Source organism: Rhyacophila brunnea, unplaced genomic scaffold, assembly GCF_057557595.1.
Source record: "Rhyacophila brunnea isolate RB1 unplaced genomic scaffold, BYU_Rbru_1.0 scaffold_21, whole genome shotgun sequence".
In the NCBI taxonomy this organism is placed as follows: Eukaryota; Metazoa; Arthropoda; class Insecta; order Trichoptera; family Rhyacophilidae; genus Rhyacophila; species Rhyacophila brunnea.
In genome coordinates this window covers 22,213,254-22,238,709 of record NW_028232871.1, presented here as the reverse complement: position 1 = coordinate 22,238,709, position 25,456 = coordinate 22,213,254, and the positions used below count along the sequence as shown (strand labels likewise).

The following is a 25,456-nucleotide window of genomic DNA, read 5'->3' as shown; positions in this document are numbered from 1 at the left end:
GTTTGACAGTTTGAGGTTATGTGATTATTATTTCAACTGGGTTTCAGTAGCGCTGTGTGCGAAGCATCACATTGGTCAGTTTATGAGTTCCTTCACAAACTAGTTCCATCAGATTTTAGTTGCGCCATGGGAGGATGGCCATATTATACATACATATTTTATGACAGCTATGACATCCTATTAACACTCTGTGACACAGGACGCCAACATAAGAAATGGGTTTATCGACATATATATGACCGATCGTCATAGAGTTTATTTGAAGCATAACTCTATACTCAGGATTGTCTATAGCTAATTCATGCTTTTCGGCGACTTATCCTTTAGGATCGAAATCTTAGATTGTACATTCCGCTCATAGATAAGTAGTTGTAATCATAGACTAATATACTTTTTGTAATGTTGTATTGTTTATGGAATACAAATGTCATTGAAATGTCAAAATGACTGGAAATTAAATTTTAAACAATATAAATATTAATATCAGACATTGAGGATAATAAGTAGACCAAAATAATTTATAATTCAAGACTTCCAAGTTCTTAAAAATCAAAAGCTGTACTTTTGTGAAGAGAAACGATAATGTCAAAATTATTAGATGCAAAAAAGAGGTTACTCGAAGTACGAATATATTATTCCATTGTTAAATTAAATTCGATTTGTTCATACGTCTAATATATGTTTTTCATATTGTGCAGGATGATATTATTGTGCCATCCAAGAAATACCACTCGATCGATGATGATTATTGTGATGACACAAAATCACACAGGGAGGGAAGTAAACACAAAAGAAAGAAGGAAAAAAAGTCAAAGAAAAAAAAGAAATCGAAAAAGAAAGAAAGAAGGCATTCATCCTCAGAGGTAATTCTGTTTATTTACTCTACTGTATACACTTTGGTCTCTTTTTTATGCGGTAGATGCGTTCCACAGGTACCGCATCAAAAATATCACCTATAAAAAGACTTAGCCACGTTGAAAAATTAGAGATACGATCCATAATTTTTGAAACCGCGTTTTCATTCTACGATAATGAAAAGACACAATTAAAAATTCAACTTTAAGCCGGCTAACACATCTAAACATGTCTCATTCGCAACATGTCGAATACGTCGATGTGACATCATCGTTATTCACAAAACTTACTTTGTTACCAAATGGCGCTTTGCATATTGGTGGAATCCGACATTTTAGTTTGAGAAAAACAGCTGTTGTTGCTTGCAACAACTTTCATGCGATTCCACATACATATCGCAGCACGGCTGAGTTGTGGTGCCCACAGGCTATGAGTCGGTCATTTTTATACAGACGAAAAGCTCGCCAGTCACTAGTCAGAGTATATTTTAACGTTTTAAGAGGTTACGCGTGACTGTCGCTAGGCACCCATGTGCGCGGTTCAATATGAAACATCGGCGCGACGTTCCTAGAAGGTTTGATTTATGACTGTGCCACAGACGATGTTGAGTTTAGATGTACGAGCTGGCTAAAATAAACATTTTAAACTTACAATAATGAAAAGATACAATTTAAAATAAAATTTCATGGACCCATATTTATTTTGTAAAAGGCAAAAGGTGCCGCTTGTATGCGTCCATTGATTCAATTGCTCAATGTTATGTAAACAATATGCTAGTCACTGAACTTTGGAAAGAAGAGAGGGTGATATCGGTCAGGGACGCACAATCTCACTTGGTTTTAGCTGTATTGTACTGGCCACGGCCCGTGTTTACATAAAACGCTGTCGATTTGGCTTACTTGCCTTAACATCGAAGCACATGGCAATATCGTCTCGCGACAAATGGGGAAACACCGGGTTTCACACGGAATGTAAATAATATGCTAATAATTCAAATGAGGCGCCGAGCGCCAAAGGAGCTCAAGCACCATTTAACAAAAGTGCTACAAAATGGCCGACAAGTTTTCAGTGAATTTATTTTTTTAATTTAAAACTTGATTTTTGAAATGGACAATTATTTTTTAAGCAAAGCAAATTTAAAAAAATCAAAGTATTATTTGCAATAATATTTAATGAAAAATATCTATTGGATTCCAAAAAAAATGGTGTTTGAGCCTCTTTGGCATATAGAAAAATGAAAAAAGGTGGCACTTGATACTTTTTTTTGTTGCATAAGCTTCTGTGGCATAAACATTTTCAAATTCAAATAATGGCATTAATTTAAAAAAATAAATCATTTAAAAAAAATGTTTTAATGTAAGGGTTTGGATAGCAATAAAAAAACATTTTGATATAAACAAATTTTATTATGCCAAATAAACACTGGAAAAATGGTCAAATTTGTTATGATTGTTACATGAGTTTGTTTGGCATAAAATTTGCCTTATAATATTAAATACGTTTTTGCCATTACAGCAATGATTTGAAAGCCTTTGGATTGTTTTTTTTTGTCTCAAGGATTCGGGTGATTTTTTAAATACTTTTTTTAGTGTATATCAATTGTAATTGGATATAAAACAAGATGAAATTAGAAATAAGAGTTATTTTCCTTCGTGGAAGTAAAAGTTTAGTAGACATAATTACTAAAATGACGTTAATAACCATATTTCAAAAGTAATCTAAAATATTTTAAACAACAGCGTATGTGAAAGAAAAACGGATAAAACATGTTAAATTTACCGCGATTTTCCTCGTTTACAGGTTTAACACACATCAAAATTATTTTTCTAATCCTTCTTGACCTCATTTTTAGTTTTTTTCACTGTTGAGAACGTATATTCAATAAGACAAATCTGACAGCTGTTTTGGTCTCGCGCTCTTCATAGTATAATGGCGGATAAGCTTCTGTGGCGTGCCGACATAACGACCAAAACAATTATGCCACAGAAAATAAATCTCTGTAAAATATCTATAATTATTTGAGCGATAAGACTTTGTGGCATGATACATATCGATTTATAGAAAAAACCTACATTCAAATGTCAAAAATCGTAAAATTGGCGCTTGAGCTCCTTTGGCACTCGGCGCCTCAAATATATTTTTTTTAGAATTCACATCAAATATAAACCATATAAAAAGAGACATGAGTATATTGAATATATTATCCTTTTGATAATTGAGCCCCCCTCCAGAAAAGTAGTGTTATCCTGAAGTCTTTGTTTTGAGATAATATCGATTTAGCATGACATGGTAGTTCACAAATATCTAATGTAATATGTGCTGCATGTAACCACTCTAAGATTTATAATGAAATCTGTTCCAAAGATTAAAATAATGATTTTTGACTGGTTCTAAGACACTTAAATTTTAAAAAGTGTTGTTATCGCGATTACACGCTTTTTCTAGACAGGAATCCAATTCTGTTTTTATTTTATAGGATTTGGTTTAGGCAGAGTTTAATTGAACCAACACCATCTTCAATTTGTAGTATTAGTTCAATGAAACAAAATAAGTATGTTTGACAATATTTAGCGTGCACTAGTTATGTCAGATGTCCACAGCCTACCTCCACCCTCCATCCTTCGCCACTGAGCGATGCAATAGGCTTCATAGAGCAGTAGAAAATGACAACGGTAACAATAATCCCCCTGCCTAATTCCTGCGTATCTACATAATATATTGTGTATAAAGTATATCACTTGATATTCATTCACCAAATATAGATTTTATAAATTATTATGAATTACCACCAAGTAACCACTGGATCTCTAAAAAATAAAAAAGTTTGTTTTTTGGAAGAAGATTGCATGAGAAGTCCATGTTTGGAGCACCCAAAGAAGATGAAACTCAATGAAATTTGTACCCAAAGTGTACTCTATGAGCTATGCATGTTTCATCAATATTGGTCCAGTAGTTTTATTAACAAGTAGAGATAGATAAGAGATTCAAACCAGCCCTTTTTAAGAAATGCTTGCTACCCTCACAATCTATTAACAGGGATTCTCAATCCAGAAAGATGCAGTGACAAATTCGCGTTATATTATCTATCTATAATTTCTATGTACAGAACATTTTAAAATAGATGTCGTAAATAAGATGCCCCGATGCTTTAGTTATAAAATTATTTATTACAATCCACTATAGTGACATTCATATTAAACATAGAAAACTGAGATAACGAAACTTATTTGAATAATAATTACGAATTAAAAATAATCCTAATGAGAAGGATGCACTTAGTACACTGCTATTAATTTAGTAATGTCCATCTCTATGTTATACATGAAATATGTTTCAACAGTTTTTTTAAATTTTCTTCTGCTTTCTTTTTGCTTCCACCACCCCCTTATTTATATTTAATGCACCCCAATTGGTTCCGAGGCTACTGCCCACCTGGATCACTCCTACACTGATTTAGATGAAATATATCATGCATTTTTAATAATAACCTGATATCATATTAACTAAGGAGATAAATAAACAATCTGGATGTCATAAAGTCACAAAAACGTTAAATCATTTTCTTCAAATTTGTTTTAGTCATCTACCTCGGATGAAAGTGACAGTTGGGTGGAAAAACCTATAGAATCAAAACCGCCTGCAGTCGAGCCCAGAGACGACTGGATGCAAATGACTGGCAGTTTTTCAACGTTCACGCGCAAGGACTTGAAACCTGACAAGCCTAAAGAGAAAGCTCAAATTGATGCATACGTCCCTTCCCAATGTAGCCGAGAATTAAATCCTTACTGGAAGAATGGAGGAAGCGGATTGCCTCCAACTGATCCTAAATCTGACAGCAGAATTACTGCACCCGTCTCAGATAGAAGTGTATCGTACAGCAGAGATAGAAGCGGTCACGGCAAAGAATCCAAATTTAGACGACCTGATGATGATCGTATACCCGAGACAAAAGTAAGGAGTGGCAAAGAATACAGAAGAGAAGGTAGACAAAGTTATGAGTCTTCCAAAAAGAATTGGCAAAAAAAATCTGAAACGAATCGAAGCAGAAGTAGGTCACCAAATGTAGAAATTGATAAGAACATTAAATCATTTAACACATCTGAAAAACAACTAGAAGACGTGGGATCGTTCAATAAAGTGCCGGATTCAGAATGTATAATTGAAGACGACGGGGAGAGCATCCATTATTTAACCGATCAAGAAATGAATGCACTGGGAGCAAAAATCGTCAAAGCTGAAATCTTGGGAAACACTAAAACTGTAGCAGACCTGACTGCCAAGCTTGAGAGAGCAAGACTTTATAAAAAAGAACATCCTGAAGGTCCCCCAACGAATAAGAAAGATAATGCAGTCATGCTGACGATGACAGACGATAAAGGAAACACGAGGCCTCTGACTAAAAGTCTTCATGCCGGAGACAGCAGGAGTAAAGGCGGGAAGAAGACAAAAGAGACTCATTCTTCGGGTGGTGAAAGGATGAGATTCTTTGCCGATGATGATAATTATTCATTGAAGGATATGGTAAATATTTTAAAGTTTTTTGTACCTACATGAAATTTTTGGTTTTTTTTATATAATTATGTTACTTTAATGAGAGTTTGTTTGAGAATATAATTTATCCCGTAGGACAGATGCCAAAATTCAAACAAATAACAAACCCAAAACTTCAACCATCGATCGTTGGTATTAGTAATATGTTTATGATCATTGCATATTACTAGACAGTGGTAAAGAAAAAATATACAATTCACAACCACATAACATAAGTTTACTCTATGTTTTTATAATTATTAATAGTAAAGTGATATTTTGATTGAATTATCAATTATTATTATTTTAGTTCCAAAAGGAGAAATATGAAAACGCCAACGAAAGTGAAGAGCAGTTTGCCGATATTATTTCAAAACACCGAAATCCCAACGACGATTTAGAAGATATATTCGCTGAAAACATTATGAAGGTGAAGTCCGACGCCAAAACAGATGCCCACAATATGAACAAGGCAATTTCGCAACACAAGAGCATTCAGCGTTCTCTTGACAATTGCGACCACTGCATCGAATCCAGCAAGATGATCAAGCACATGATCGTCAATCTGGGTAGCAAAGCGTACATCTCTTTACCTCCTAGGAAGTCTTTGACAGATGGGCATTGTATAATATCGACCAATACTCATGTACAATCTTCCACCTTTGCCGATGAAGATGTATGGAGTGAAATACTGGTAATGATTTGTTTAGTAAAATACCAGAGATGTTGAATAAAACTTTCTCTATTTTACGCAGCCTAGATATATAAAATTGAATCAAAAGAAAAGGACTCATGGACTACTGTTTAAATTAACTGCAATTCATTTTGTATGTCAAAAACCGCCAGCATGTATTTTGACATAATTATAAATTTACTTTTCTTATCATGCCATCCATTAATGCAGGTCGGCCACCATCAGGGTGATATTTGCTCTATTGTTTGCTACCCTATTGCTTCTGTTTTCGACCACATTATGAGAGGGCAAAAGTACATCATTCCCCGACTTGTTATGTAAGGAAAGATCAATGGTAAACATAGTAGAGGACGACACCGCATTTCAGGTTTAAGAATCTTCGTGATTGGTAAAAGTGCAACTCCACCGAACTGCTCCGGGTAGCAAAGATAAATTTACTAGACAGTCAAATGGCTTCTCAATATAGAATTGCATCACAATAATTATTCACATATTTGGCACGTTCACGGATATATGCAGATTTATGTCAAACGCATAACTTTTATGAAAATGTCGCAATAAAGATAGCGGCTGTAAAGAAACTGGCATTTCTCAATTTCAATGCGCCAACTTACAAGAAATTAATTTTGCTCCGGTTACCAAATCAACCATTTTAAAAATATTCCAGAAATCCCGTGTGTTTTAATAATTTAAACATTGCATCAGAAAAAAAAACTTTAATAAAAGTATATTACAAATATGTTTAGTTTATAGTGGTGGCGATATTGTCTATTTATTTGGAAACGTTATATGCTCGTAAATTTGCTTTTGTAGCCGGATATTCAAACTAACTGAACGCTATTTTCACATTTTGTTGAATAGAAAGAAGTACTGATTAGAAAAGATTAATGGCCTATTGAAACAAATTCACTTCAATTAATTATAACAACTTTCATATTGTAAAGATATATTATAATATATACATCACCAACATTGAATATTTGCCTAAACATTTAATTTTCATTTGGCGATATTATTTTATTTAAACATTACAACTTTACAACCTTTATCCGGTGTTCGACAATAATTTTATATGCAATCAGAATATTTAATTTACCATCTAAAACAAACCTTTCAGATGTACCGGAAAGCATTAACAAACATGTTCAATTCAAGAGATGAAGACGTTGTATTCTTTGAGACAGCTTATTATTTACACAAACACCCGCACATGGTGATTGAGTGTGTACCGTTACCGAGAGATGTCGGGGACTCTGCCCCAATTTATTTTAAGAAGGCACTTCTCGAATGTGAAGCCGAGTGGTCCACTAATAAAAAAGTTGTGGATCTAAAGAACAAAGACATACGCAGAGGGATTCCAAAAGGTTTGCCCTATTTTTGGGTTGATTTCGGAATGGATCCAGGATTCGCGCATGTCATTGAAGACCAAGAACTATTCCCTAAAAATTTTGCACAGGTAATAAAATATAGCATATTATATTTATACATAATATTATCTTGCATTAAGTACTGGAAAACTTTAGATAATTTATCAGAGCTTTTTAAAACTGTCGGAAATTAATGGTCTTTGAGCATAGGTATTCAGAAAGATTGTTGTCCCAATCTGTGAAAGTGTCGTATTGTGTCACTGGTTTAATCGTGAACCGTACAGTATTAAATTTGTGGTAATGAGATTTTCATTGACCATTCTCCAGATTCATGATGTTGTTGGTTACTATTTCAAGATATTTTTTTTTACACGAGGGTACATCAATTTTATTGATAGAGTGAATCTGGCTGATGAGTAATGGACAGCCGTCATAGTTAATCTGAAAATCGAAAAACAAAAAGCGCCCATGTACGCTACGATCAGCCTTGACCCGCTGACTATTTAGTAGACAGTCAAGCACTCTGATCAAGGCCCTGGAAGAAGAGAAAATTTTTGAGAACATAACCACTTGATAAGATATAACAGAGAAAGACATATTGCTTTGATTTCGAGTATATAAATATAAAAATCGCTGATTGACACAGTACATCATGCATTCAAATTGTCCGACAAGCAATAATACTTACTTATTTTGTCTTTTACATAAAAAAAATATGTCACGAAGACTGCATAACCATAATGGCAGGGAAAATAGATGGTTCACTTCCAGTGATGATGAGAATTTTGTACATTGATGACAATGATGTTGAAGATCATGAAAATGGAGACCAAAATAAATAGTCTTATACCTGTCACGTGTGCTCACCATACACCTTCTTTTTTTTAAATAACTTTATATTTTTGTACATTTTTAGGAAATAATTGGTGGGATGCTGGATTTACATCACAGTCTTTGGAGAAAACCGCATATGGAAAACTTTGAGGCACAAAGAAAGAAAGTTTTACAATTCACCGAAATGTGGAAACCATTCAATTGTACACCTACTTAAATTAACTAATTTCAATAATTCTATTACTTGGTTCATTTGTTTTTGTATAATGTTCTTTTAATAAAAAATTACTCATGATCAAATACTTTATAGTGTTGCGACTTACACAATTTGTCAAATTAAATGCAAACCAGTGACAATGGAGGTATTGTGTAGTGAGACTTCTATATTTTATTCTATGTAGTGTGAATGGATGCAAGTGGGGCATGGGTAGAGATGTACGTGTAAGACCTGAACAGAGGCCCCCAAACCCACTGTGGACGTTTGTATATTTCCCATAAGTTCTTCTTACGATCTGGCAGTCAAGATTCAATTTGTTTATATAGTTATATAATATTGTATAAACAACATCGTCATATTTTTCAAACTAAATTAGCAAGTTTTTCACTAAATTAGCACTAAATTAGCAATTAGCAATTTTCAAACAAAATTAGCTATTTGCCGGCCCCTTGTCGGCATGGCCCCCTACTGCGTGCATTCAGTATACCGGTAAATCCACCCCCGGACCTGATGGGATTATTATGACGTGATATGTGGCCGGGTTAAAATATAAAAGTTGTGCTATATCTAGTTTTAATGTGAAATTCCACATTTTCAATTTTATATTTTGAAATTTTAATTTCGAATACAAAAATGTAGTCATGACTATTCAAACATGCAATGGCATCACACTAGAGTACAAATTAGGTATTATTCAGATTTACTTGAAAATAATTAATTATGTAGCATCTTTTATTGTTATAATTTTTGAATTTTTATAACTACCTCTTCTTCCATAAGTGTAAATATTATTTGACAATTGGATTGAGTACTGTCCAACCGGTAAGGTAGATGAAAACAATAATTTTAAAAAATTGAATAAAACACTTATACTAATTTTCTTTTTTTATTATTTTGAATTCATTTATAATTCCCCCATATTCATTTTTAAATTCTCCATGTCTCTGATTTTAACAAATTGAGAAAAAAAATTAAGTTTACAATGCTATTTTTCTATTAAATTGTTAAAATCAGAATTGGAGTGGGATATTTAAAAAAAACAAACCCCACAGCCCCGATGTAAAGATTGGTTAACTCCGTGCCAGGACAATAGCGTGAGCAGATGGATTCACAAGCTTATTCAAAACACCATTACCTATTCACTGCAATATTGAAGAAAATGAACAATGAATGTGATAATAGAAAATCATAATGATACATAGTTTATTAATCAATTTATTTAACCACAAAATAATTCGAGCTTATAACCAATTAAATTAGTAGCTATAGTGAATTTTTCTTTTTATTCATACCATCCAACCAGTGGCGTCCAGTACATAGATGCTGTAGATATGGAGCATCAGAAATATTTGATGAATTATTTATATAATAATATTACGTATTTAAAGTTCTTCACTATAATTATATTGCATCAAATTTCTATAATTACTAGTTATTATATAGATATATTCTATGTTAAGAATATTACCTTCGTCAATATGTTTAGGAACTAGCACTCCGCAATACCACACACCATAATATACATCAACTGCTTACCATGATTCAATTAGTTAGGTATATTAGCGATATAGACTAAAATATTACTTAAGATTCCGTGTTGAGGTAGATACTAGGTCAGTTTGGTTTGCCAGATGTGCATAGAGAATATAATACACATGTAGGCAACTTGAAGCGGTATGTCAGCCCTAAGTAGACGACATTATGTAGGTAGGTATTTTACTAACAGCATTCCTACAAGCAAAAGTCACCGCAAGCCATTTGTAGGTACCTACCATAAATTTTTTTACTTCGTTTTTCGACTATGGTCAATTTAATTAACATAAACTTTGCTATACCTTGACTAACTTATAGTACATCCTACAAAGAGAATGTACTATAAGCTCGTTTTTTGTAGCACTCCATTTGTTTTATTGGCACCACTGCTACAGGCCATAATGCAGAATTTATGATTTTTTTGAATTTCAGAAATTTTTAATCTTAATTTTCTTTCAATATTAACAAAATTAAATAAGTTATCATTTGATATACATTATGAATGAAATTGTTTTTTAAGGGACAGTGCAATTTTTGTTTTTTTTGTAACTAAATAATTCCAGCCTTGTACCGTTTCATCCATTCGAACTTGGCCTGCATTCCTTTACAGGTGCACGACTTTCCCACGAGAATGCGTGACCGTCGGCGATATATCGCATATCGATGGCATATCGTGTGAGTTGTTTGTGTTCAGAATGGGATGTGTCGTTTTAACTGTTTTTTGACCTGTTAATTGTTAATTAAAGACTTAACCAAATATCTCAACTTTTAACAAGTGTCTCTAATAATAGTAAAATGAAGCTAATTATTCCTGAGAGCAACCCTTACTATATAAAACAAAAATCTAAATGAGAACTGTCAACATGGCTACAAGTTTTTGAAAGTTTGTTTATAAATCGTGTATTTCATTGATTCGGCCGGTGTAATTTGACGAATAATTCGGAAAATCTTTGTAAGTAGTAATATTTCAAAACCGTCTACTAAAAAGAAAGTTTTAACAAACACCTAACCTATATTAAGTGTACGTTTTGACAACACTTAATCTAATTAAAAGATAACAATATTTGCACAGTTTATCTTTTCTTGTAGGATTTCTGACTCTAAAACACTCGAGATGTTTTCCAAAAAGAAGAAAAAGCCCTTGATCTCTCCGCCCAGTAATTTCGAGCACCGTGTTCATACTGGATTTGACAAAAGAGAAGGAAAATACGTCGGCCTCCCATTGCAATGGGCGTCAATTGTTGGAAATAATCAGGTAAACATGTCACGTATTATTTTATCATGCGTATCGCTTTCATAATATTTGGTAAATAATATGAGTCGATCGAAATAATCAATTCGATATATTATTATTTATTATATTGCAACATCTCGATTTATATTATTGCAGTCCAAAACATGATCTTTTCTGGTAGAATATTGATTGATTTAAATACAAGTTAGGTATCTGAGGTTTTCTATTCTATAAAGTAGATACTTAATACTCCAATAATATACTAATGGTAACCAGAAAGAAATTTATGGTATGTATCCTAGCAACAGTACCTAGTGTTTATGTTTGATGACCTGTTTAGTTGATTAAGTATGCCTAAAATCAGTTCTTATAATCTACATTTACATTTAATCAAATCATCTTCCACTTCACTTCAACTTTTAAATTTTGGTTTAAACACTGAGTAGTTTTGCGCACACTGTATACCCCGTTTACACGTGCATGGATTTACTATTGACAGTATGTATTATTGACCATAATAAAAAAAATTGTTATGTATTACCATGTAAGTTGCAAGATTGCATGCAAACTGTCAGAATAAAAACGAAGTACACCGCGCAGACTCATTTTGACCTCTACCGATTTTCACAACCTGTCAAATAGCACCATACAATGACAACATCGTGTCTCACTTACTCCTGAAGAATGAGATTGGCGAGACAGTCGGCACTTTTATATGTAAACAGCTATTATCGTGATAGTTTAAAATACATACTATTGATACAATTAAATCCATGCACGTGTACAGGCGCTATTAGGTTAAAAGTGTGTTACACACCGCACCAATACACTTGTACGTCAAATAGTTTTCAATTTTTCACGGTGGCTGTGGTCTCATCTTTTTATAATGCTGATTTTAACACAAAGATGTAAACATTATAGTATTTTGGCTTATTTGGCATGAATTTATAGTATAATTTACTAATATACATTTTTCGCGGAAACATTCGATTGGCAACACTGACGTAATGTTGAACAGAAATCCATCAATGGTGGAGTTACGTGCACATTCATCACGAAAAATGTCCATTTTGAAACCGGTTTGAGGCAGGCAATGGGCACGCTACGCATGCACTGCGATGCGTTCTTCTTGCTAACGAAAAAATGGCCAAATGCAGACTCTCTTTCTCTATTTAAATTTTCCCAGGAAATTGATCCAGGAAGCACAAGTGACCAATGTAATTGTGTAATGTGTGAGAAATGATTCACACATTGACGTTGAAACTAGAAAAATGTGTAACTCCGTTTTAATCGAAAATTGACTTTGAATACCATCTATTGGCCGTTGTTAATATCAACCCGTCTTGCAAATGATGTAATTCCAAAAAAATTGTAACATTGTTAGATCATGCATTTAACTCCATAACCATATATTTGTATACGAAACCCCGAGTCCAGTAATAATTGGTATTGATTCCAATGACATACATTTTTGTAGAAAAGATCCAATTGGCTTTGGATCTTTCTTGAAACTAACTTTCGCAATGGCAACATTTTGTCTATGGCATTGGATCCCTAATAACCAGGGAAAATTGTATAAAAAAAGACCAACCCTTTTATATTTTCATAAAAATGGACGGTTCCGAAGCAGAAGTTTGCTTAAAGCGAATCGTGAAGGGCAGGCTGGTAAAAATCCATTTTGAGCATTTGATTCCACTGTGGCACAGGGAAATTTATATTGTCTGCCAAACTTAACGATATTAAGTCAATAATGTATCTGATACCTGCAGATGCTAAATCATTTAATGATAATTTAAATTGCGAAGAAACTATAATGATGACATCGGAGGTTATGGTGGTCCATTAGAATTTGTCCTAGAAGATGAAGCATTCTGATATTTTTTAAATAAAACATTTTCATAGTTTGTTTACCAAATAAGTTTCATATAAATAAACCTCTTTTATTTTTAAAGTTATACTTCTTTTGGGGCGTTTGGTAGAGAGTGAAATTGAGAGCTGCGCGCGCACACCGTTACGAAAGTGCGCGACAGCATGAAGTTAGCTGCGAATCAGTCAGTTGTATACAAACGCAAGTTAGCAAGTAGAATTGTTCCGTTGCCTAGGCAACGAATTTATTATTGTCGGCCAGTTGCAATTCCGTACGTAAGCAAACGATTAAACGTCAGAGTGACAGTTGTTCCTTGAAAAATAAAAACAAAGAGAAATAATTATATAATTTAGTAATATAAGTTAAAGTGTATAGAAATAAACCAACGGCGTTCCAATAAGCGGCCCTTTTTCTTGAGTGTGTAATTTAACAGGATAATTAAGAGCTAGTCGAAGAATCTAGGTTATCACAAGTTTTGTTTGGTTACGCCAAAGAAATATAACTTCTAACGCGCGTACATAAGTACACACACTGATTTTTTGTATTTTAATAATTGTTTTATTTAAAAATATCCTGTTTAATAAAATTGTTGGATAACAACAAAACAAAATTTTTACATGATATTAAAAAAAATGATCGAGAATTTCTGTTGTTAGGTACTACATACAACAAAACGTAGGTTATGTATTGGATCTTTTACGCATGTTTCCAATCATAATAGAAATTCATAAAAGATCCAATTCTCATTGGATTCTTTTTACATTTTAAATTCTAAAAACACATTTAAGCAATAATGATCCAACCGAATAAATTACTATATAACTCATTAATGAAATGTAAATTTCGAATAAACTGTACATCTTTAGCAAGATAGATATTCATTCCATTATTTACGATAACTTTTAAAAGCTGGCAGTTTACTGTGATTTTTTATTTATCCAATTCCTCAAATATCTCAAAACTAGTGGGTTGTGGATTGAATCTTTTCTGCATATGTATGTCCAATTAATGTAATGTAATTGTAGTATAATGAGTTTTTTTGAGAATATCACATATTTTAGTTTTTACAGAATGTCGATAATAATATAGTGAAATTTACAATCACATATTTAACCTTTTAAGTAAATTTTCTCATCCATGTACTAAGATTCCTTGTGTCCTCAGCCCCCCAATAATCGGTATACAAAAAATGATAATTAAATTTCTGTAAGTGATAGACGGAATAGTCTAGCAATGCCATCTAAGCAATTTCAATGTCGGCATATTGAGTCATAGATTATAATTTCATTACATGTGAATTTTTCCGTTGTTTTTAGATACCTACTATTAAAAAAAATCAAATGAAATCAAACACCTAGGTGCTGAAAGTTAGATAGTTAATTAATACCTATTAATAAAACGAAGAGAGTGTAATATACTATTTTTCACGGAAACTTCTTTCTATGTTTCAAACAGACGGTTGAATCGACTTTTCACTTTTTCTTCGTCAATATCTTCTTTATAATACAATGTCACACAGAGATTGTGTCAATATTAATGAAGCTCACAGGGCGAGGTTAATTATAATTGGTACATACATATCCAATTATTTAGTTATAATAATAATACTTTACACATAACAGTCATTCTCTTTTATTACCTTTGATAAACATTGGATAGGTCCTATATCTTCGTAGTAGTATTTATTTTGTGACTGTGTGAATGTTTAAATTATTATAAATTAATGAGATGCTATGGATTCTAGAAGCTTCTCATTTGTATATCATAAATATAAGACATTTTACATGATGAAAGGCACCAGTGGCGAAGGGTGGAGGTAGGCTGTTAAGATCCGCCATAAACAGTGCACATTAAACTTTTTCAGACATAGATATTTGTTTTCGTTGAAATAAGACTACAATTTACAGATAGTGTTGGTTAGTTTTTAAAATTCAATTAAACCCTGAGAAACCAAGCCATATTTGATAATAGTCAACAAATACTCGTCTATCTATAAAATATCTAAAATTATGTAATTAAATCATACATAACTTTGAATATTTTTTAAATAGAATAATATTTTTTATTTATTATAGTTTGGTTTAGGCAAAGCCTAATGAACTTAAAAAAATAACCAACAATATTTGCTATATGTATTTTTAATCCAATGAAAACAAATAACTATGAATGAAAAAGTGTGCACAATTTTGTCGTATTGCCCAAATTAAACCAAAACTATTATGGTTTCGTTTAGGCAGGGTTTAATTGATTTTTAAAAACTAACTAACACCATCTGTAAATTGTAGTCTTAGTTCAATAAAAACAAATACATATGACTAAAAAAGTTTAGTGTGCACTATTTATAGCGAATCTTAACAGCCTACCTCCACCCTTCGCCACTGAAAGGCACACAAGTGACTATTTCTAGCATATTGAAAGAGAAAAAATGATGTACATATTATTCACAATGCAATATGAATTAGAAATCATAATATCTTGTTTATGAAGCATTGAATGAGACATTTTTGATGTGCCGGTTTGACAGACATCAAAAGCAAATAAGGTGATGAAGTTTGCGGTACAATAAATGAAAAATCATATAAACAGTTTTACCTTTCAACAGGTAATATGAATAAGAATAAGTTTCCCAATTTTCATTATGGGAGCGGCATAAAATCTGGTGAAATCAATATCGACTTTTGACCATACCTCATTTAGTACTGCCCGTTGTAATTTTGATGAGAGATTTGTATTATAAACTGGATTGCATTAATCATTGCAGATATTAAAGTCGACAAATCGTCCATTGCCCCTGGTGGATCCTTCGGAGATCACTCCCACTGAAATATTAGACTTGAAGACGATAGTCCGAGGGGAGCACAGGGTGAACGAGCCCCGATCGCATCCGCCGAACGCCGTCACCCCCGCCCTGCCCGACCCTAATTTGAAAAATGGACTAGTGTTACCTAAAAATTCTCACGTGGCTCGCTCTAATTCCCTGCGGAGCTCCAGCCCGCCGCGGATGAGAAGGGACCTCAGAAACCAGGCCAACGTCCCGCCTTCCGTTCCCGAAGAGAGCCAACCGCCTCAGACGTCGCAGTATCCGTCTCTCCGGAGAGATCAGCCGTACGGGTCGAAACAGCAGCCGGAATGGACCAACCGACACCCGCATCACCACGACGCCTATCCTCAGCACGCTCAGGATAGCGCCGCATCGCACCAACAGCTCTATCAAGACAATATCCTGAGGAACTCTCCGAGTATTCACAGTCAGCAGGATGTCCCTGACAGTGTGGGGGCGAGGTCGACCGCCTCTCAGCAGCAGATGCTGTCTTACCAGAATGCCAATTCATTACCACAACAACAGCAGGCCATGGGCCATCATAATCCCATTCATGGCAGCGGTAGTGGCTTAAATGGAAACCTTCTCAGTCCCCGTAAGTATCTTCTAATTAAGTTATTAGTTTTTTAGTTTAATCAACCGCATATGACTAAAAAATACATCAGTGTCAAAAATATGAAGATGTTTTATCATAAAGGTTAATAAAACAACATAGATTATTGTTGTTTCATATTTACAAAAATGGTTATATGTTAATTAAATCAAACGCAAAATGTAATAGAAAATTTTTAATTACTGCAAACAGGTTACGCCATTGCATCTGAAGCAATAACTAGCACTACCACCAGAATAATTTAGTGCCGCAGCCTTACTATAGAGCAGGAGTGGCGAACCTATGGCATGCGTGCCACCGGTGGCATGTGAGATGATTTTGCATGGCACGCGTATGAAGAGAAAAAAAATACCTATAATAATAATAAAAGACAGATCGCATTGTATAAAATATAGTAGGCAAATACTCTTGAAGAATAAGCATTACGTTTAATGTAAATATATAATTGCATAGGTTGGTCGTTAGACTTTATGCGTAATATATAATATTATCATACTAACCTCATCAGGTGGCGGAGGATGCCGCGCCGCAAACCTCTAATTTTGATCGTTTTAAGATGCTTGAAAGCACTGTAGCGAGAGAATGCCTCATCTGATCGGAGCAATTCTAATGTCGATTTATGCGATAAGAACCAAACTAATTAATACATTGACAAACAATTTCATTTCTACCCACAAAAATGACTGCACCAAATATGAAACAAATACTTGGTGAAGCTAGTAGTAGTAGTAATTCTGGCAGATAGTTTCAAAATTGGTATACTGAATGTATAGCGTAATTATTAAAAAAATGATAAAGCTATATGTGTGCTATGTTCCGTGAGTGGTATCTAGAATATCATAATTTTTTTTATAGAATTTTTAAAACTATTTTTCCCCATGTAAAACTGCTCGGCACGTCAGACAGTCGAAAAATAATATTTGGGAAATTTTGGCACATATACGTAAAAAGGTTCGCAAACCCTGGAATAGTGTTTGAATTCGGTTCACATAGTTTCAAAATTGGTGGACTGAATGTATGGCGTAATTGAAAAAAGTGATAAAGCTATACGTCTGCTATGTTCTGTGAGTGGTAATTTGGTAATTAGAACATCATCATTTTTTTAATAGTATTTTTAGAAACTATTTTTTCCTCATGTAAAACTGATTGGCACATCAAGACAGTTGAAAAATAGTATTTGGGAAATTTTGGGACGCGTACATAAAAAGATTCGCCAACCCTGCTATAGAGTATAGATATAGAGTAAGGTCTTTAACCCTTAGACTGCGTATGGCATGTAAACATGCCATAGATTTTATCTCGTATTTTTGACCAAACTAGAAGAGACACTTGTGGATAATATGCTTTAAAAATTAGTTCAAACCTTTAGGTAGACATATCAGGCAACAGATCATAAAAATGTCAAGTAAAACACAAGGAAATATATTTTTGAAAAGAACACTCGTTATTCAGTTGTTTGAATCGCGCGCCATTGCGAAGACGGGTGTACTAGATGCGTCACCAGGGTTATCAAAACAAAACATTGGTCATGCATCGAAAAGTGTGCATCGATAATATTTTTATTTACCTTTTAATTAATTATTATGATTACGTTAGTGTTATGTATTTTTTCTTAGTGATTTGTGATCTCGAAAGAAACATATTGAAGATTTGTTTTTAGTATTTTTTGTCATTATAAATATATGTGAAATAATTATTTCACCCGCCAAAATGTCACTACCACATAATATTATCGAAGAAATAATGCTGGAAAATATTTTATCGATGCACAGCTCTCCAGTTGTTTGGCTTTGTTCATTGTTCCATGTTTGATATTTACATTATTATAATGGGTAATAATTTATATTTTTTATGTGCCACGAAACTGTGTTAGCTCTGTTCACATGCCTGGCGATTATTCGACAGGCCCTTTGTACAATTAAAAAGCCGATGGCGCCTCATAAATTATAATATTATAATAGTATTTTAGCAGTGCGGTAATTATTTTTAGTGTTTTATTCTCCAAAACATCCTAATGAATAAGTGGATGACAACATTATTTTATGGTGACGAAAATAAATATAAGTTCAGAATTTGAAACGATAATAAAATTTGAGTTTACGACTTACTAAATGCGATAAGCGATAACCCACTGATTATTCCACAAGTGATTTAGTAATATATCTGTCATAGACCGTAACCAACTACACGGCAGCATGTATTCAACACAGCCCTGTGTATAACAAATACAAACGCGTCGAATTGCTCGGTAGTATGTGTAGAAACCATGTATGTGAAGACTGGACGGCCGCCATTTTGAACGCGCGGTCAAAGCTTGGATAATTTTTAGCGTCTTCACTTTCTTCGATTTATTTTAGTGAGAATGTAACGAATATAGTTTATTTCTTGGTGCATTTGGAATAACTGATATATAGTTCATCTAGTAATCTATTTTTTAATTTTGGAATCGATCTGTTTTAGCTGTAGTGACCGTTTTAACAGATCAGTTGACTGAAAATAAATTCCCGCGAAAATGGCTCGCAGCGAAAGGGTTAAATACCCAAGAAACACGACTTGTGGAAATCCAGGATCCAATGAAAACCTAGTTAGGAATCACTGTCCCTAACTGACAGTTTTTCTTTTTGGTTTGAAAATTAACTGTTTTCAATTGTTGCAGTGGATGGTCACATGACGTCGTCTCCTTACTCCCAGCACCCCCACGGCTCCCCCCTGCCCCCCGCACATCCTCCCGCCCAGCAAATGGCACCTTCGCACCAGCCCAACCTCCCCCCTCCTCACATCCCCGAGCACAACCCAGGAATTATAAAGAAGGGAACTGCACAGCCGTCCGCCGCACTCGCAGCCAAGCATGAACAAAGACTGACGCACGAACAGGTATGGCGATGCTGGCAATATCGCCAACATTCATTATATTTATTTTAGCCAGCTCGAACATGTGTACAAGCTTAGTGGAATCGCAACTCATCAATTTTACATATGTAATAGGTACATTGAGATTCATAAAACAGATGTAAACTCTGGAGTGGAAAAAATTGTTTGCGCTTGAATTGGAAATGGTGCAGCATGTTTGGTGCTTTTGCCTGAAGTTACCACCACTGCCATCTGTCAAAGGCATGAATGACTCAACAATAACAGACGATTCTTCGTTCGAGAGGTTGAGAAATCCTCTGCAATTGACAATCGATTGCATCCAATAATTCCGCTTGCTTCATGTTTGGCAAAAGCTTCTTTATCTGATGAAATTTATGTCTACATTTTAGAAAATAAATCATGTCTGTCTGCGATATCCGGAAGGTAATTTTGTTGGCTTCTCTGAGTTCAGATCAATATATATGTGTGCAAGTTGCAAGAAGTAGTCAGTTATCATGTCTCTTTTAGTCTGTCATATTTTTTACTGGGTGTTACAATTATTCTGGTGATAATAATCACTTTACAACTCTTTGGGACTGTTATTTCAAGATGCACAGGGGCTCCTCGTTACCCGAGGGTGATTGGGATACATTTAGAAAAGAAAAAGACACGTGAGCAAGACAGAAATAGCGTAGGAGTGTGGGATTGAAGGATTGAAAGTGACAGTTGACAACTGTGCGGTATTGCGCTTGTGTTTTTTATATGTTTTTATAGTTTTTTTGCATTTATCTGCTAATTCATAACTGTGGGGATTTGGGGATAATGAATTTGCATTTGAGTTTTCATATTGTTTTCACATTCTCAATGAAGTAAATGTTACTAACATAGTGAACCCAGTGAACTATATATTTTAATGTAATCACATTTCAATTAAACAAAAAAAAATGCAATGGGTAATTCATACAAACATAATAGATAATGTAAATTGTAAATAATAATCATAAATTAGTGTAACCTAGATATAAAGTTACAATCAATAATGTTGTTATTGAATATACATAATTATGAAACTTCAACACGTCATACCATAATTATTATAATAACATGAGTGTTAATGCTCGTCGGCAATATTCCCTCTAATTTTTATGTTACATGTATATACAATAAATTTTGGATATGCACTGTAACATGTTCTTGCGCAGACTGTCATGGGAAAACCCAAAATTAAGATGGTACATAATATAGAGTTGATAGATAGGTACATAACTTTCACTTAAAAAAGTAATCAGTGCCGATTAATTTTTCAATACGCAAATCTTTTTCAGGATGTGCGGCAATCAATTTCTCATGTTCACTCATTTAAAAGCTTGTATGCTTATAGATGGAACAGTGCTCTTCTGTATTGTAGATAAAAACTCCTATAATTAATGTTCAGAATATTTATGAACATAATATAGAAAGAATTAGCATGGTGAATGATTTATTATGTTTGTAGTTCCGGGCTGCTCTTCAAATGGTGGTGTCTCCCGGAGATCCCCGCCAGATGTTGGGAAGGTTTGTGAAGATCGGAGAGGGAAGCACAGGGACCGTCTGCACGGCCATAGAAAAGCCGACGGGAAGACGAGTCGCCGTAAAGAAAATGAACTTGCGCAAACAGCAGAGGAGAGAATTGCTTTTCAATGAAGTGGTAAGCTTTTTTATAAATCTGCATCTACTAAGACATTATAGTAATTTTTATAATTCAGTATAAGGTTTTTCCTTTTTTTACATTCAGTATGTTGTGAATTCTGGAGACCTCAGGAATAATTATTATTAAGGACTGCGATCCTCGGGTTTTTCTATTCTCAATCACGGTATTTTAACTTTAGTATTCATTGATTGCAGAACATAAAACATTGATGTTTCTAAAAAATAAAAAATTTTAAACTTGAAATATGTGACGAACAATGTGACATTTGCAGGTAATAATGAGAGATTATCACCACCCAAATATAGTGGAAATGTACGCTTCGTACCTGGTAAATGATGAGCTGTGGGTGGTGATGGAGTTCTTGGAAGGTGGTGCCCTCACCGATATAGTGACGCACTCGCGTATGGACGAGGAGCAAATCGCTACCGTGTGCAAGCAGTGCCTCAAAGCCCTGGCCTTCCTGCACTCGCAGGGAGTCATCCACAGGGATATCAAATCCGATTCCATTCTCTTGGCGGCCGACGGGAGAGTTAAGCTCTCCGATTTTGGTTTCTGTGCCCAAGTTTCGCAGGTGTGTTCATTTATTTTATTTGTACAATAATTGATAACTGTAAAATTGATATTTTAAAACTGATTATGTCAATCAGTATAAAACAGTCATGTCTAACTTGAAATAGGCTGTGCGTGGCTCTACTATCCAGCATCAAAACTGGCAGTGTTCTACCACACTCTCCCATTAACGTTACTCAAATTAAACATATTATAATATTTGACTGATTTTATGGTAATTATAATAATAAATGATAGTTTCTACCGCAAAACCTGAAATGCCACTCTGTGGAGGCCCATATTATGAGCCTCTTAGGATTGACCATGGTGATGTAATGTTATGTAATTGGGTGAGAGCCAGGCTCATATCTGTCATATTGGAATAATGCTTAATTTTCCGATAAAATGCAGATCTACACAAGTGGGTTGAACTGCAACATGAATGTAGAATTATTGTCTAGACGCAAACTTCCAAAATTTTTCTTCTCCTGTCTGTGCTTTCAGAAAAATGTGATTTTTCAAAATTTATGTCATGAGTAATTTTCACTGTTACTGCAATTTCTATGTTTTCCAAATTAGATTTGAGTGGAAATGGCATTCACCTACTCTACTTTTAACCTCTATTATTAAGTCCAACTCCTGAATAATAGAAAAAATTTCAGCTATATAATTGTCTGTTTAACACCATTTTCATGATTAAATTCCTATAGGCCTATCGACAGAAATCCATCCGCGATTGACGCGTTGGACATGCTTGGCATAAAAGATTACTTTAGAGTTTTATGTACACCTAAATATTATTAGATTACTTATCCATAATTGAAATCTTTCACAGGAAGTTCCAAAGAGAAAATCTTTGGTAGGAACACCTTACTGGATGCCACCTGAGGTGATATCCAGGCTACCGTACGGTCCAGAGGTGGACGTATGGTCACTCGGTATAATGGTCATTGAGATGGTGGATGGGGAACCTCCTTTCTTCGATGAACCACCATTGCAGGTAATTACATGGACTTGACTGTATTTTATTCTAATTATTACTTAAAAACAATTACATATGGAGTTAAATGCTTCTATTATTTATTAGTTACTAAATGGCTTTCAGCTGTTTATGGCTGTTGAGGGCATTTAATAAAGTCATCTCTGCATCTGGCCTCTAAAATTGGTTGCAATATACATTGTTGTTATGACAAGAAACTTTCAGACATTGCAAGTATCTATCTCTCTTCATAACATCACATAATTATCGATGAGATAATATGTTCCAAAAAATAATGAGACACCTAAATTGCCGTTAAAGAATGTAATAACATTTAACGAGTGGTATTTTTTTGTATTAGGCAATGCGTCGGATCCGTCTAATGCCACCGCCCAAACTGCGCAACGGGGCACGTGCCTCTGCCCGCCTCACCAGCTTCCTGGAAGCGGCGCTGGTGAGGGAACCCGCCCAGCGAGCCCCTGCCGCCCTCCTCCTGCAGCACTCTTTCCTCCGCAACGCCGGAAGCCCCGCCCTGCTTGTGCCCCTCATGAGGCAGCGCCGCCCCGCACATCCACAGTGAACATCGTCTGTCATCCGTTAATCGTTCCGATCCATATATTTATACAAAATGCCTTAATGCCGTTACGATTATGTCATTAGAAGTTAGAAACAGCATCTAATCAAATGTATAGAATGATAAAAAACAATCGATTTAGTCAACCTCAAATCTACTTCAGTTGCTGTTTCAGCAAACTCATCGTTTATGGGGTTTTTTTAAATTAGGTACAGTAAGTCTCAATGGAAGCAATTCAAAGATTATACATCAAATTAATCTTATACAGTGTGCCTTATTAGCTAAATTGTCACTGCAAACTATTGGACAAACAACAATTTACTGATTGTATTTACTATAATTTTGTTTTATGTAATTAACGTCTGTTGAATCAGTGATGCATAACAGGAAAACAAGAATTTTTAAGGCAAACGTCAATATGACAGCTGGCATGGCTACGGCAACGCCTTTTTGATATTCTCAGGTTTGTTGACTCAGTTGTCGAATCTAATTGGCCAAGAATAGAACCATTTCTATTTCACTCCAGATTGTCATAACTGATTCAGATTGAAATTTTTATGAGTTTATTCGTGTAATATGAGCATTAAAAATTATTATACACATTTTATCATTGAAGGCCATATTTTAATAAATCAATCATGTTTTTAAATTTAATCCAAACTAGTATTTGAATATAAATAATGATACATTTATCTTTGAATAATTATTATTACTTAATCAATTTCCACATACATTTCAACCTGTGTGGTAAGCGACATAATAGCTTTTAACCGAATTGCCGTCAATATAAAAATGTCTACTTTTTTAAGCCTTCTGTCTTGCCTGTAATGTATTACATATTATTATATTATAATAACAGCCATAGTGAAATTAAACGCATTAGAGCCAGTTTTTATAAATTATAAGTACAAATTAATTGTTATAAATTATTACCAACACGATAAAATTTTGCACCTCACAAATACAGGTATCCCTTTTTAAATCGATTGGTTCTTCAAATTTATAAGACTTTTGCTCGATTGAAATGCTGATATAAATAATTAAAAATCAAGATTTCAAGTGCTCATTTTTTAAATTGTACGTATTATGTATGTTTATTAAAACATGTGAGGTTGGTTCTAGATTTTGATGACAAATAGTCACGTTGCCGTTTTTCGAAAATTCGAATTTACTATATTCATTGGAAACTAACATGACATTTGCTGTCATTTAGCTTCATTAAGTTGTTTTCTGACGAGGGATACCTAGATATTATAATAATTATCGGTACAATAGTGTTTAAACAGTATCATTCCATTGTATTAACCGGTCATTGTATTCCTCTTACGCATCACCCCTGCCTACGAGTCATGCAAGATTGTCAAAACTGACGATTAAATTATATATGTATGTATTTTTATCTTCACAAACAGCGGTTATTGCACATCCAAAGAAGTCTTTTTACTGTAATAAGTTCTGTATTCCTTTATTCAGTAAAACTTACACTGTATTCAGTTTCATTATTGTGGTATATAAATGGTATATTCTTGTCAAAACTGACCATAGATCAGTGGCGAAGGGTGGAGGTAGGCTGTTAATATCCGTCATAAATAGTGCACACTAAACTTTGTCAGTCATATGTATTTGTTTTCATTGAAATAAGACTACAATTTACAGATGGTGTTGGTTAATTGTTTTAAATTCAATTAAACCCTGCGAAACCAAGCCATAATTGGTAATAGTCAAAAAATACTTGTCTATCTATAAAATATTTAAAATTATGCAATTAAATCATACATTACTTTGGATATTTTATAGATGGAATAATATTTTTTATCTATTATAGTTTAGTTTAGGGAGGTCTTAATGAATTTAAAAAAAAAAATGAACCAACAATATGTGAAGCGCCTAGTTTCAAAAGCCCCTAAAACGGTTTTTGAAAATTTTTGAGTTAGATAATATGTAGTTAGATGGATATTTTTGTGACCTACATGATGGCCAAAGATTAAACTTTAAAAAACGCCAAAATTCGTCAATACGTATGATCAAAAATAAGGGTAAATTTCAAAACCCGCTAAAATGGTTGGGTGTGCTTTTCAAATTTCCCTAAAATGGAAAGCCAAAATACTCTTTAGAATGTAAAGAATTAAAAAATGAATACATAAAGTTCACAGATTTAATAGATATGATTTTTCCTCATTTTTCTCAAAACTACCTAAAATCGTTTTTCTCATTTTTCTCAGTACTAGCTAAAATCGTTTTAGGGGCTT

The 25,456-nt window shown here is 33.9% G+C and overlaps 2 protein-coding genes across 2 annotated transcripts; both read left to right on the top strand.

The window, feature by feature from the left end:
• Nucleotides 1-406: 406 nt before the first annotated feature.
• LOC147070855 (CWF19-like protein 2 homolog) lies at nt 407-9,373 on the top strand. The gene is made up of 6 exons (XM_085948956.1): nt 407-621; nt 699-863; nt 4,435-5,376; nt 5,696-6,079; nt 7,197-7,535; nt 8,363-9,373. The coding sequence occupies exons 1-6, from the start codon at nt 583-585 to the stop codon at nt 8,495-8,497; spliced, it is 2,004 nt and encodes a 667-aa protein (XP_085805082.1). The 5' UTR covers nt 407-582; the 3' UTR covers nt 8,498-9,373.
• Nucleotides 9,374-10,677: 1,304 nt separating this feature from the next.
• On the top strand, nt 10,678-24,743 carry mbt (serine/threonine-protein kinase PAK mbt). Its single transcript, XM_085948957.1, has 8 exons — nt 10,678-10,982; nt 11,120-11,285; nt 15,893-16,547; nt 19,222-19,439; nt 20,911-21,102; nt 21,377-21,676; nt 22,490-22,654; nt 22,995-24,743. The coding sequence occupies exons 2-8, from the start codon at nt 11,145-11,147 to the stop codon at nt 23,211-23,213; spliced, it is 1,890 nt and encodes a 629-aa protein (XP_085805083.1). The 5' UTR covers nt 10,678-10,982; nt 11,120-11,144; the 3' UTR covers nt 23,214-24,743.
• Nucleotides 24,744-25,456: the final 713 nt, after the last annotated feature.

What these genes read in the sequence shown, in the direction of transcription:
- LOC147070855 (XM_085948956.1), top strand. Translation starts at nt 583, where the DNA reads ATGTCAAAATTATTAGATGCAAAAAAGAGGTTACTCGAA. An exon ending in CAAAAAAGAGGTTACTCGAA is followed by an intron (nt 622 to 698) that starts GTACGAATATAT and finishes CATATTGTGCAG; the next exon opens with GATGATATTATTGTGCCATC. An exon ending in GAAGGCATTCATCCTCAGAG is followed by an intron (nt 864 to 4,434) that starts GTAATTCTGTTT and finishes AATTTGTTTTAG; the next exon opens with TCATCTACCTCGGATGAAAG.
- mbt (XM_085948957.1), top strand. Translation starts at nt 11,145, where the DNA reads ATGTTTTCCAAAAAGAAGAAAAAGCCCTTGATCTCTCCGCCCAGTAAT. An exon ending in AAAGACTGACGCACGAACAG is followed by an intron (nt 19,440 to 20,910) that starts GTATGGCGATGC and finishes TTATGTTTGTAG; the next exon opens with TTCCGGGCTGCTCTTCAAAT. An exon ending in TCGATGAACCACCATTGCAG is followed by an intron (nt 22,655 to 22,994) that starts GTAATTACATGG and finishes TTTTTGTATTAG; the next exon opens with GCAATGCGTCGGATCCGTCT.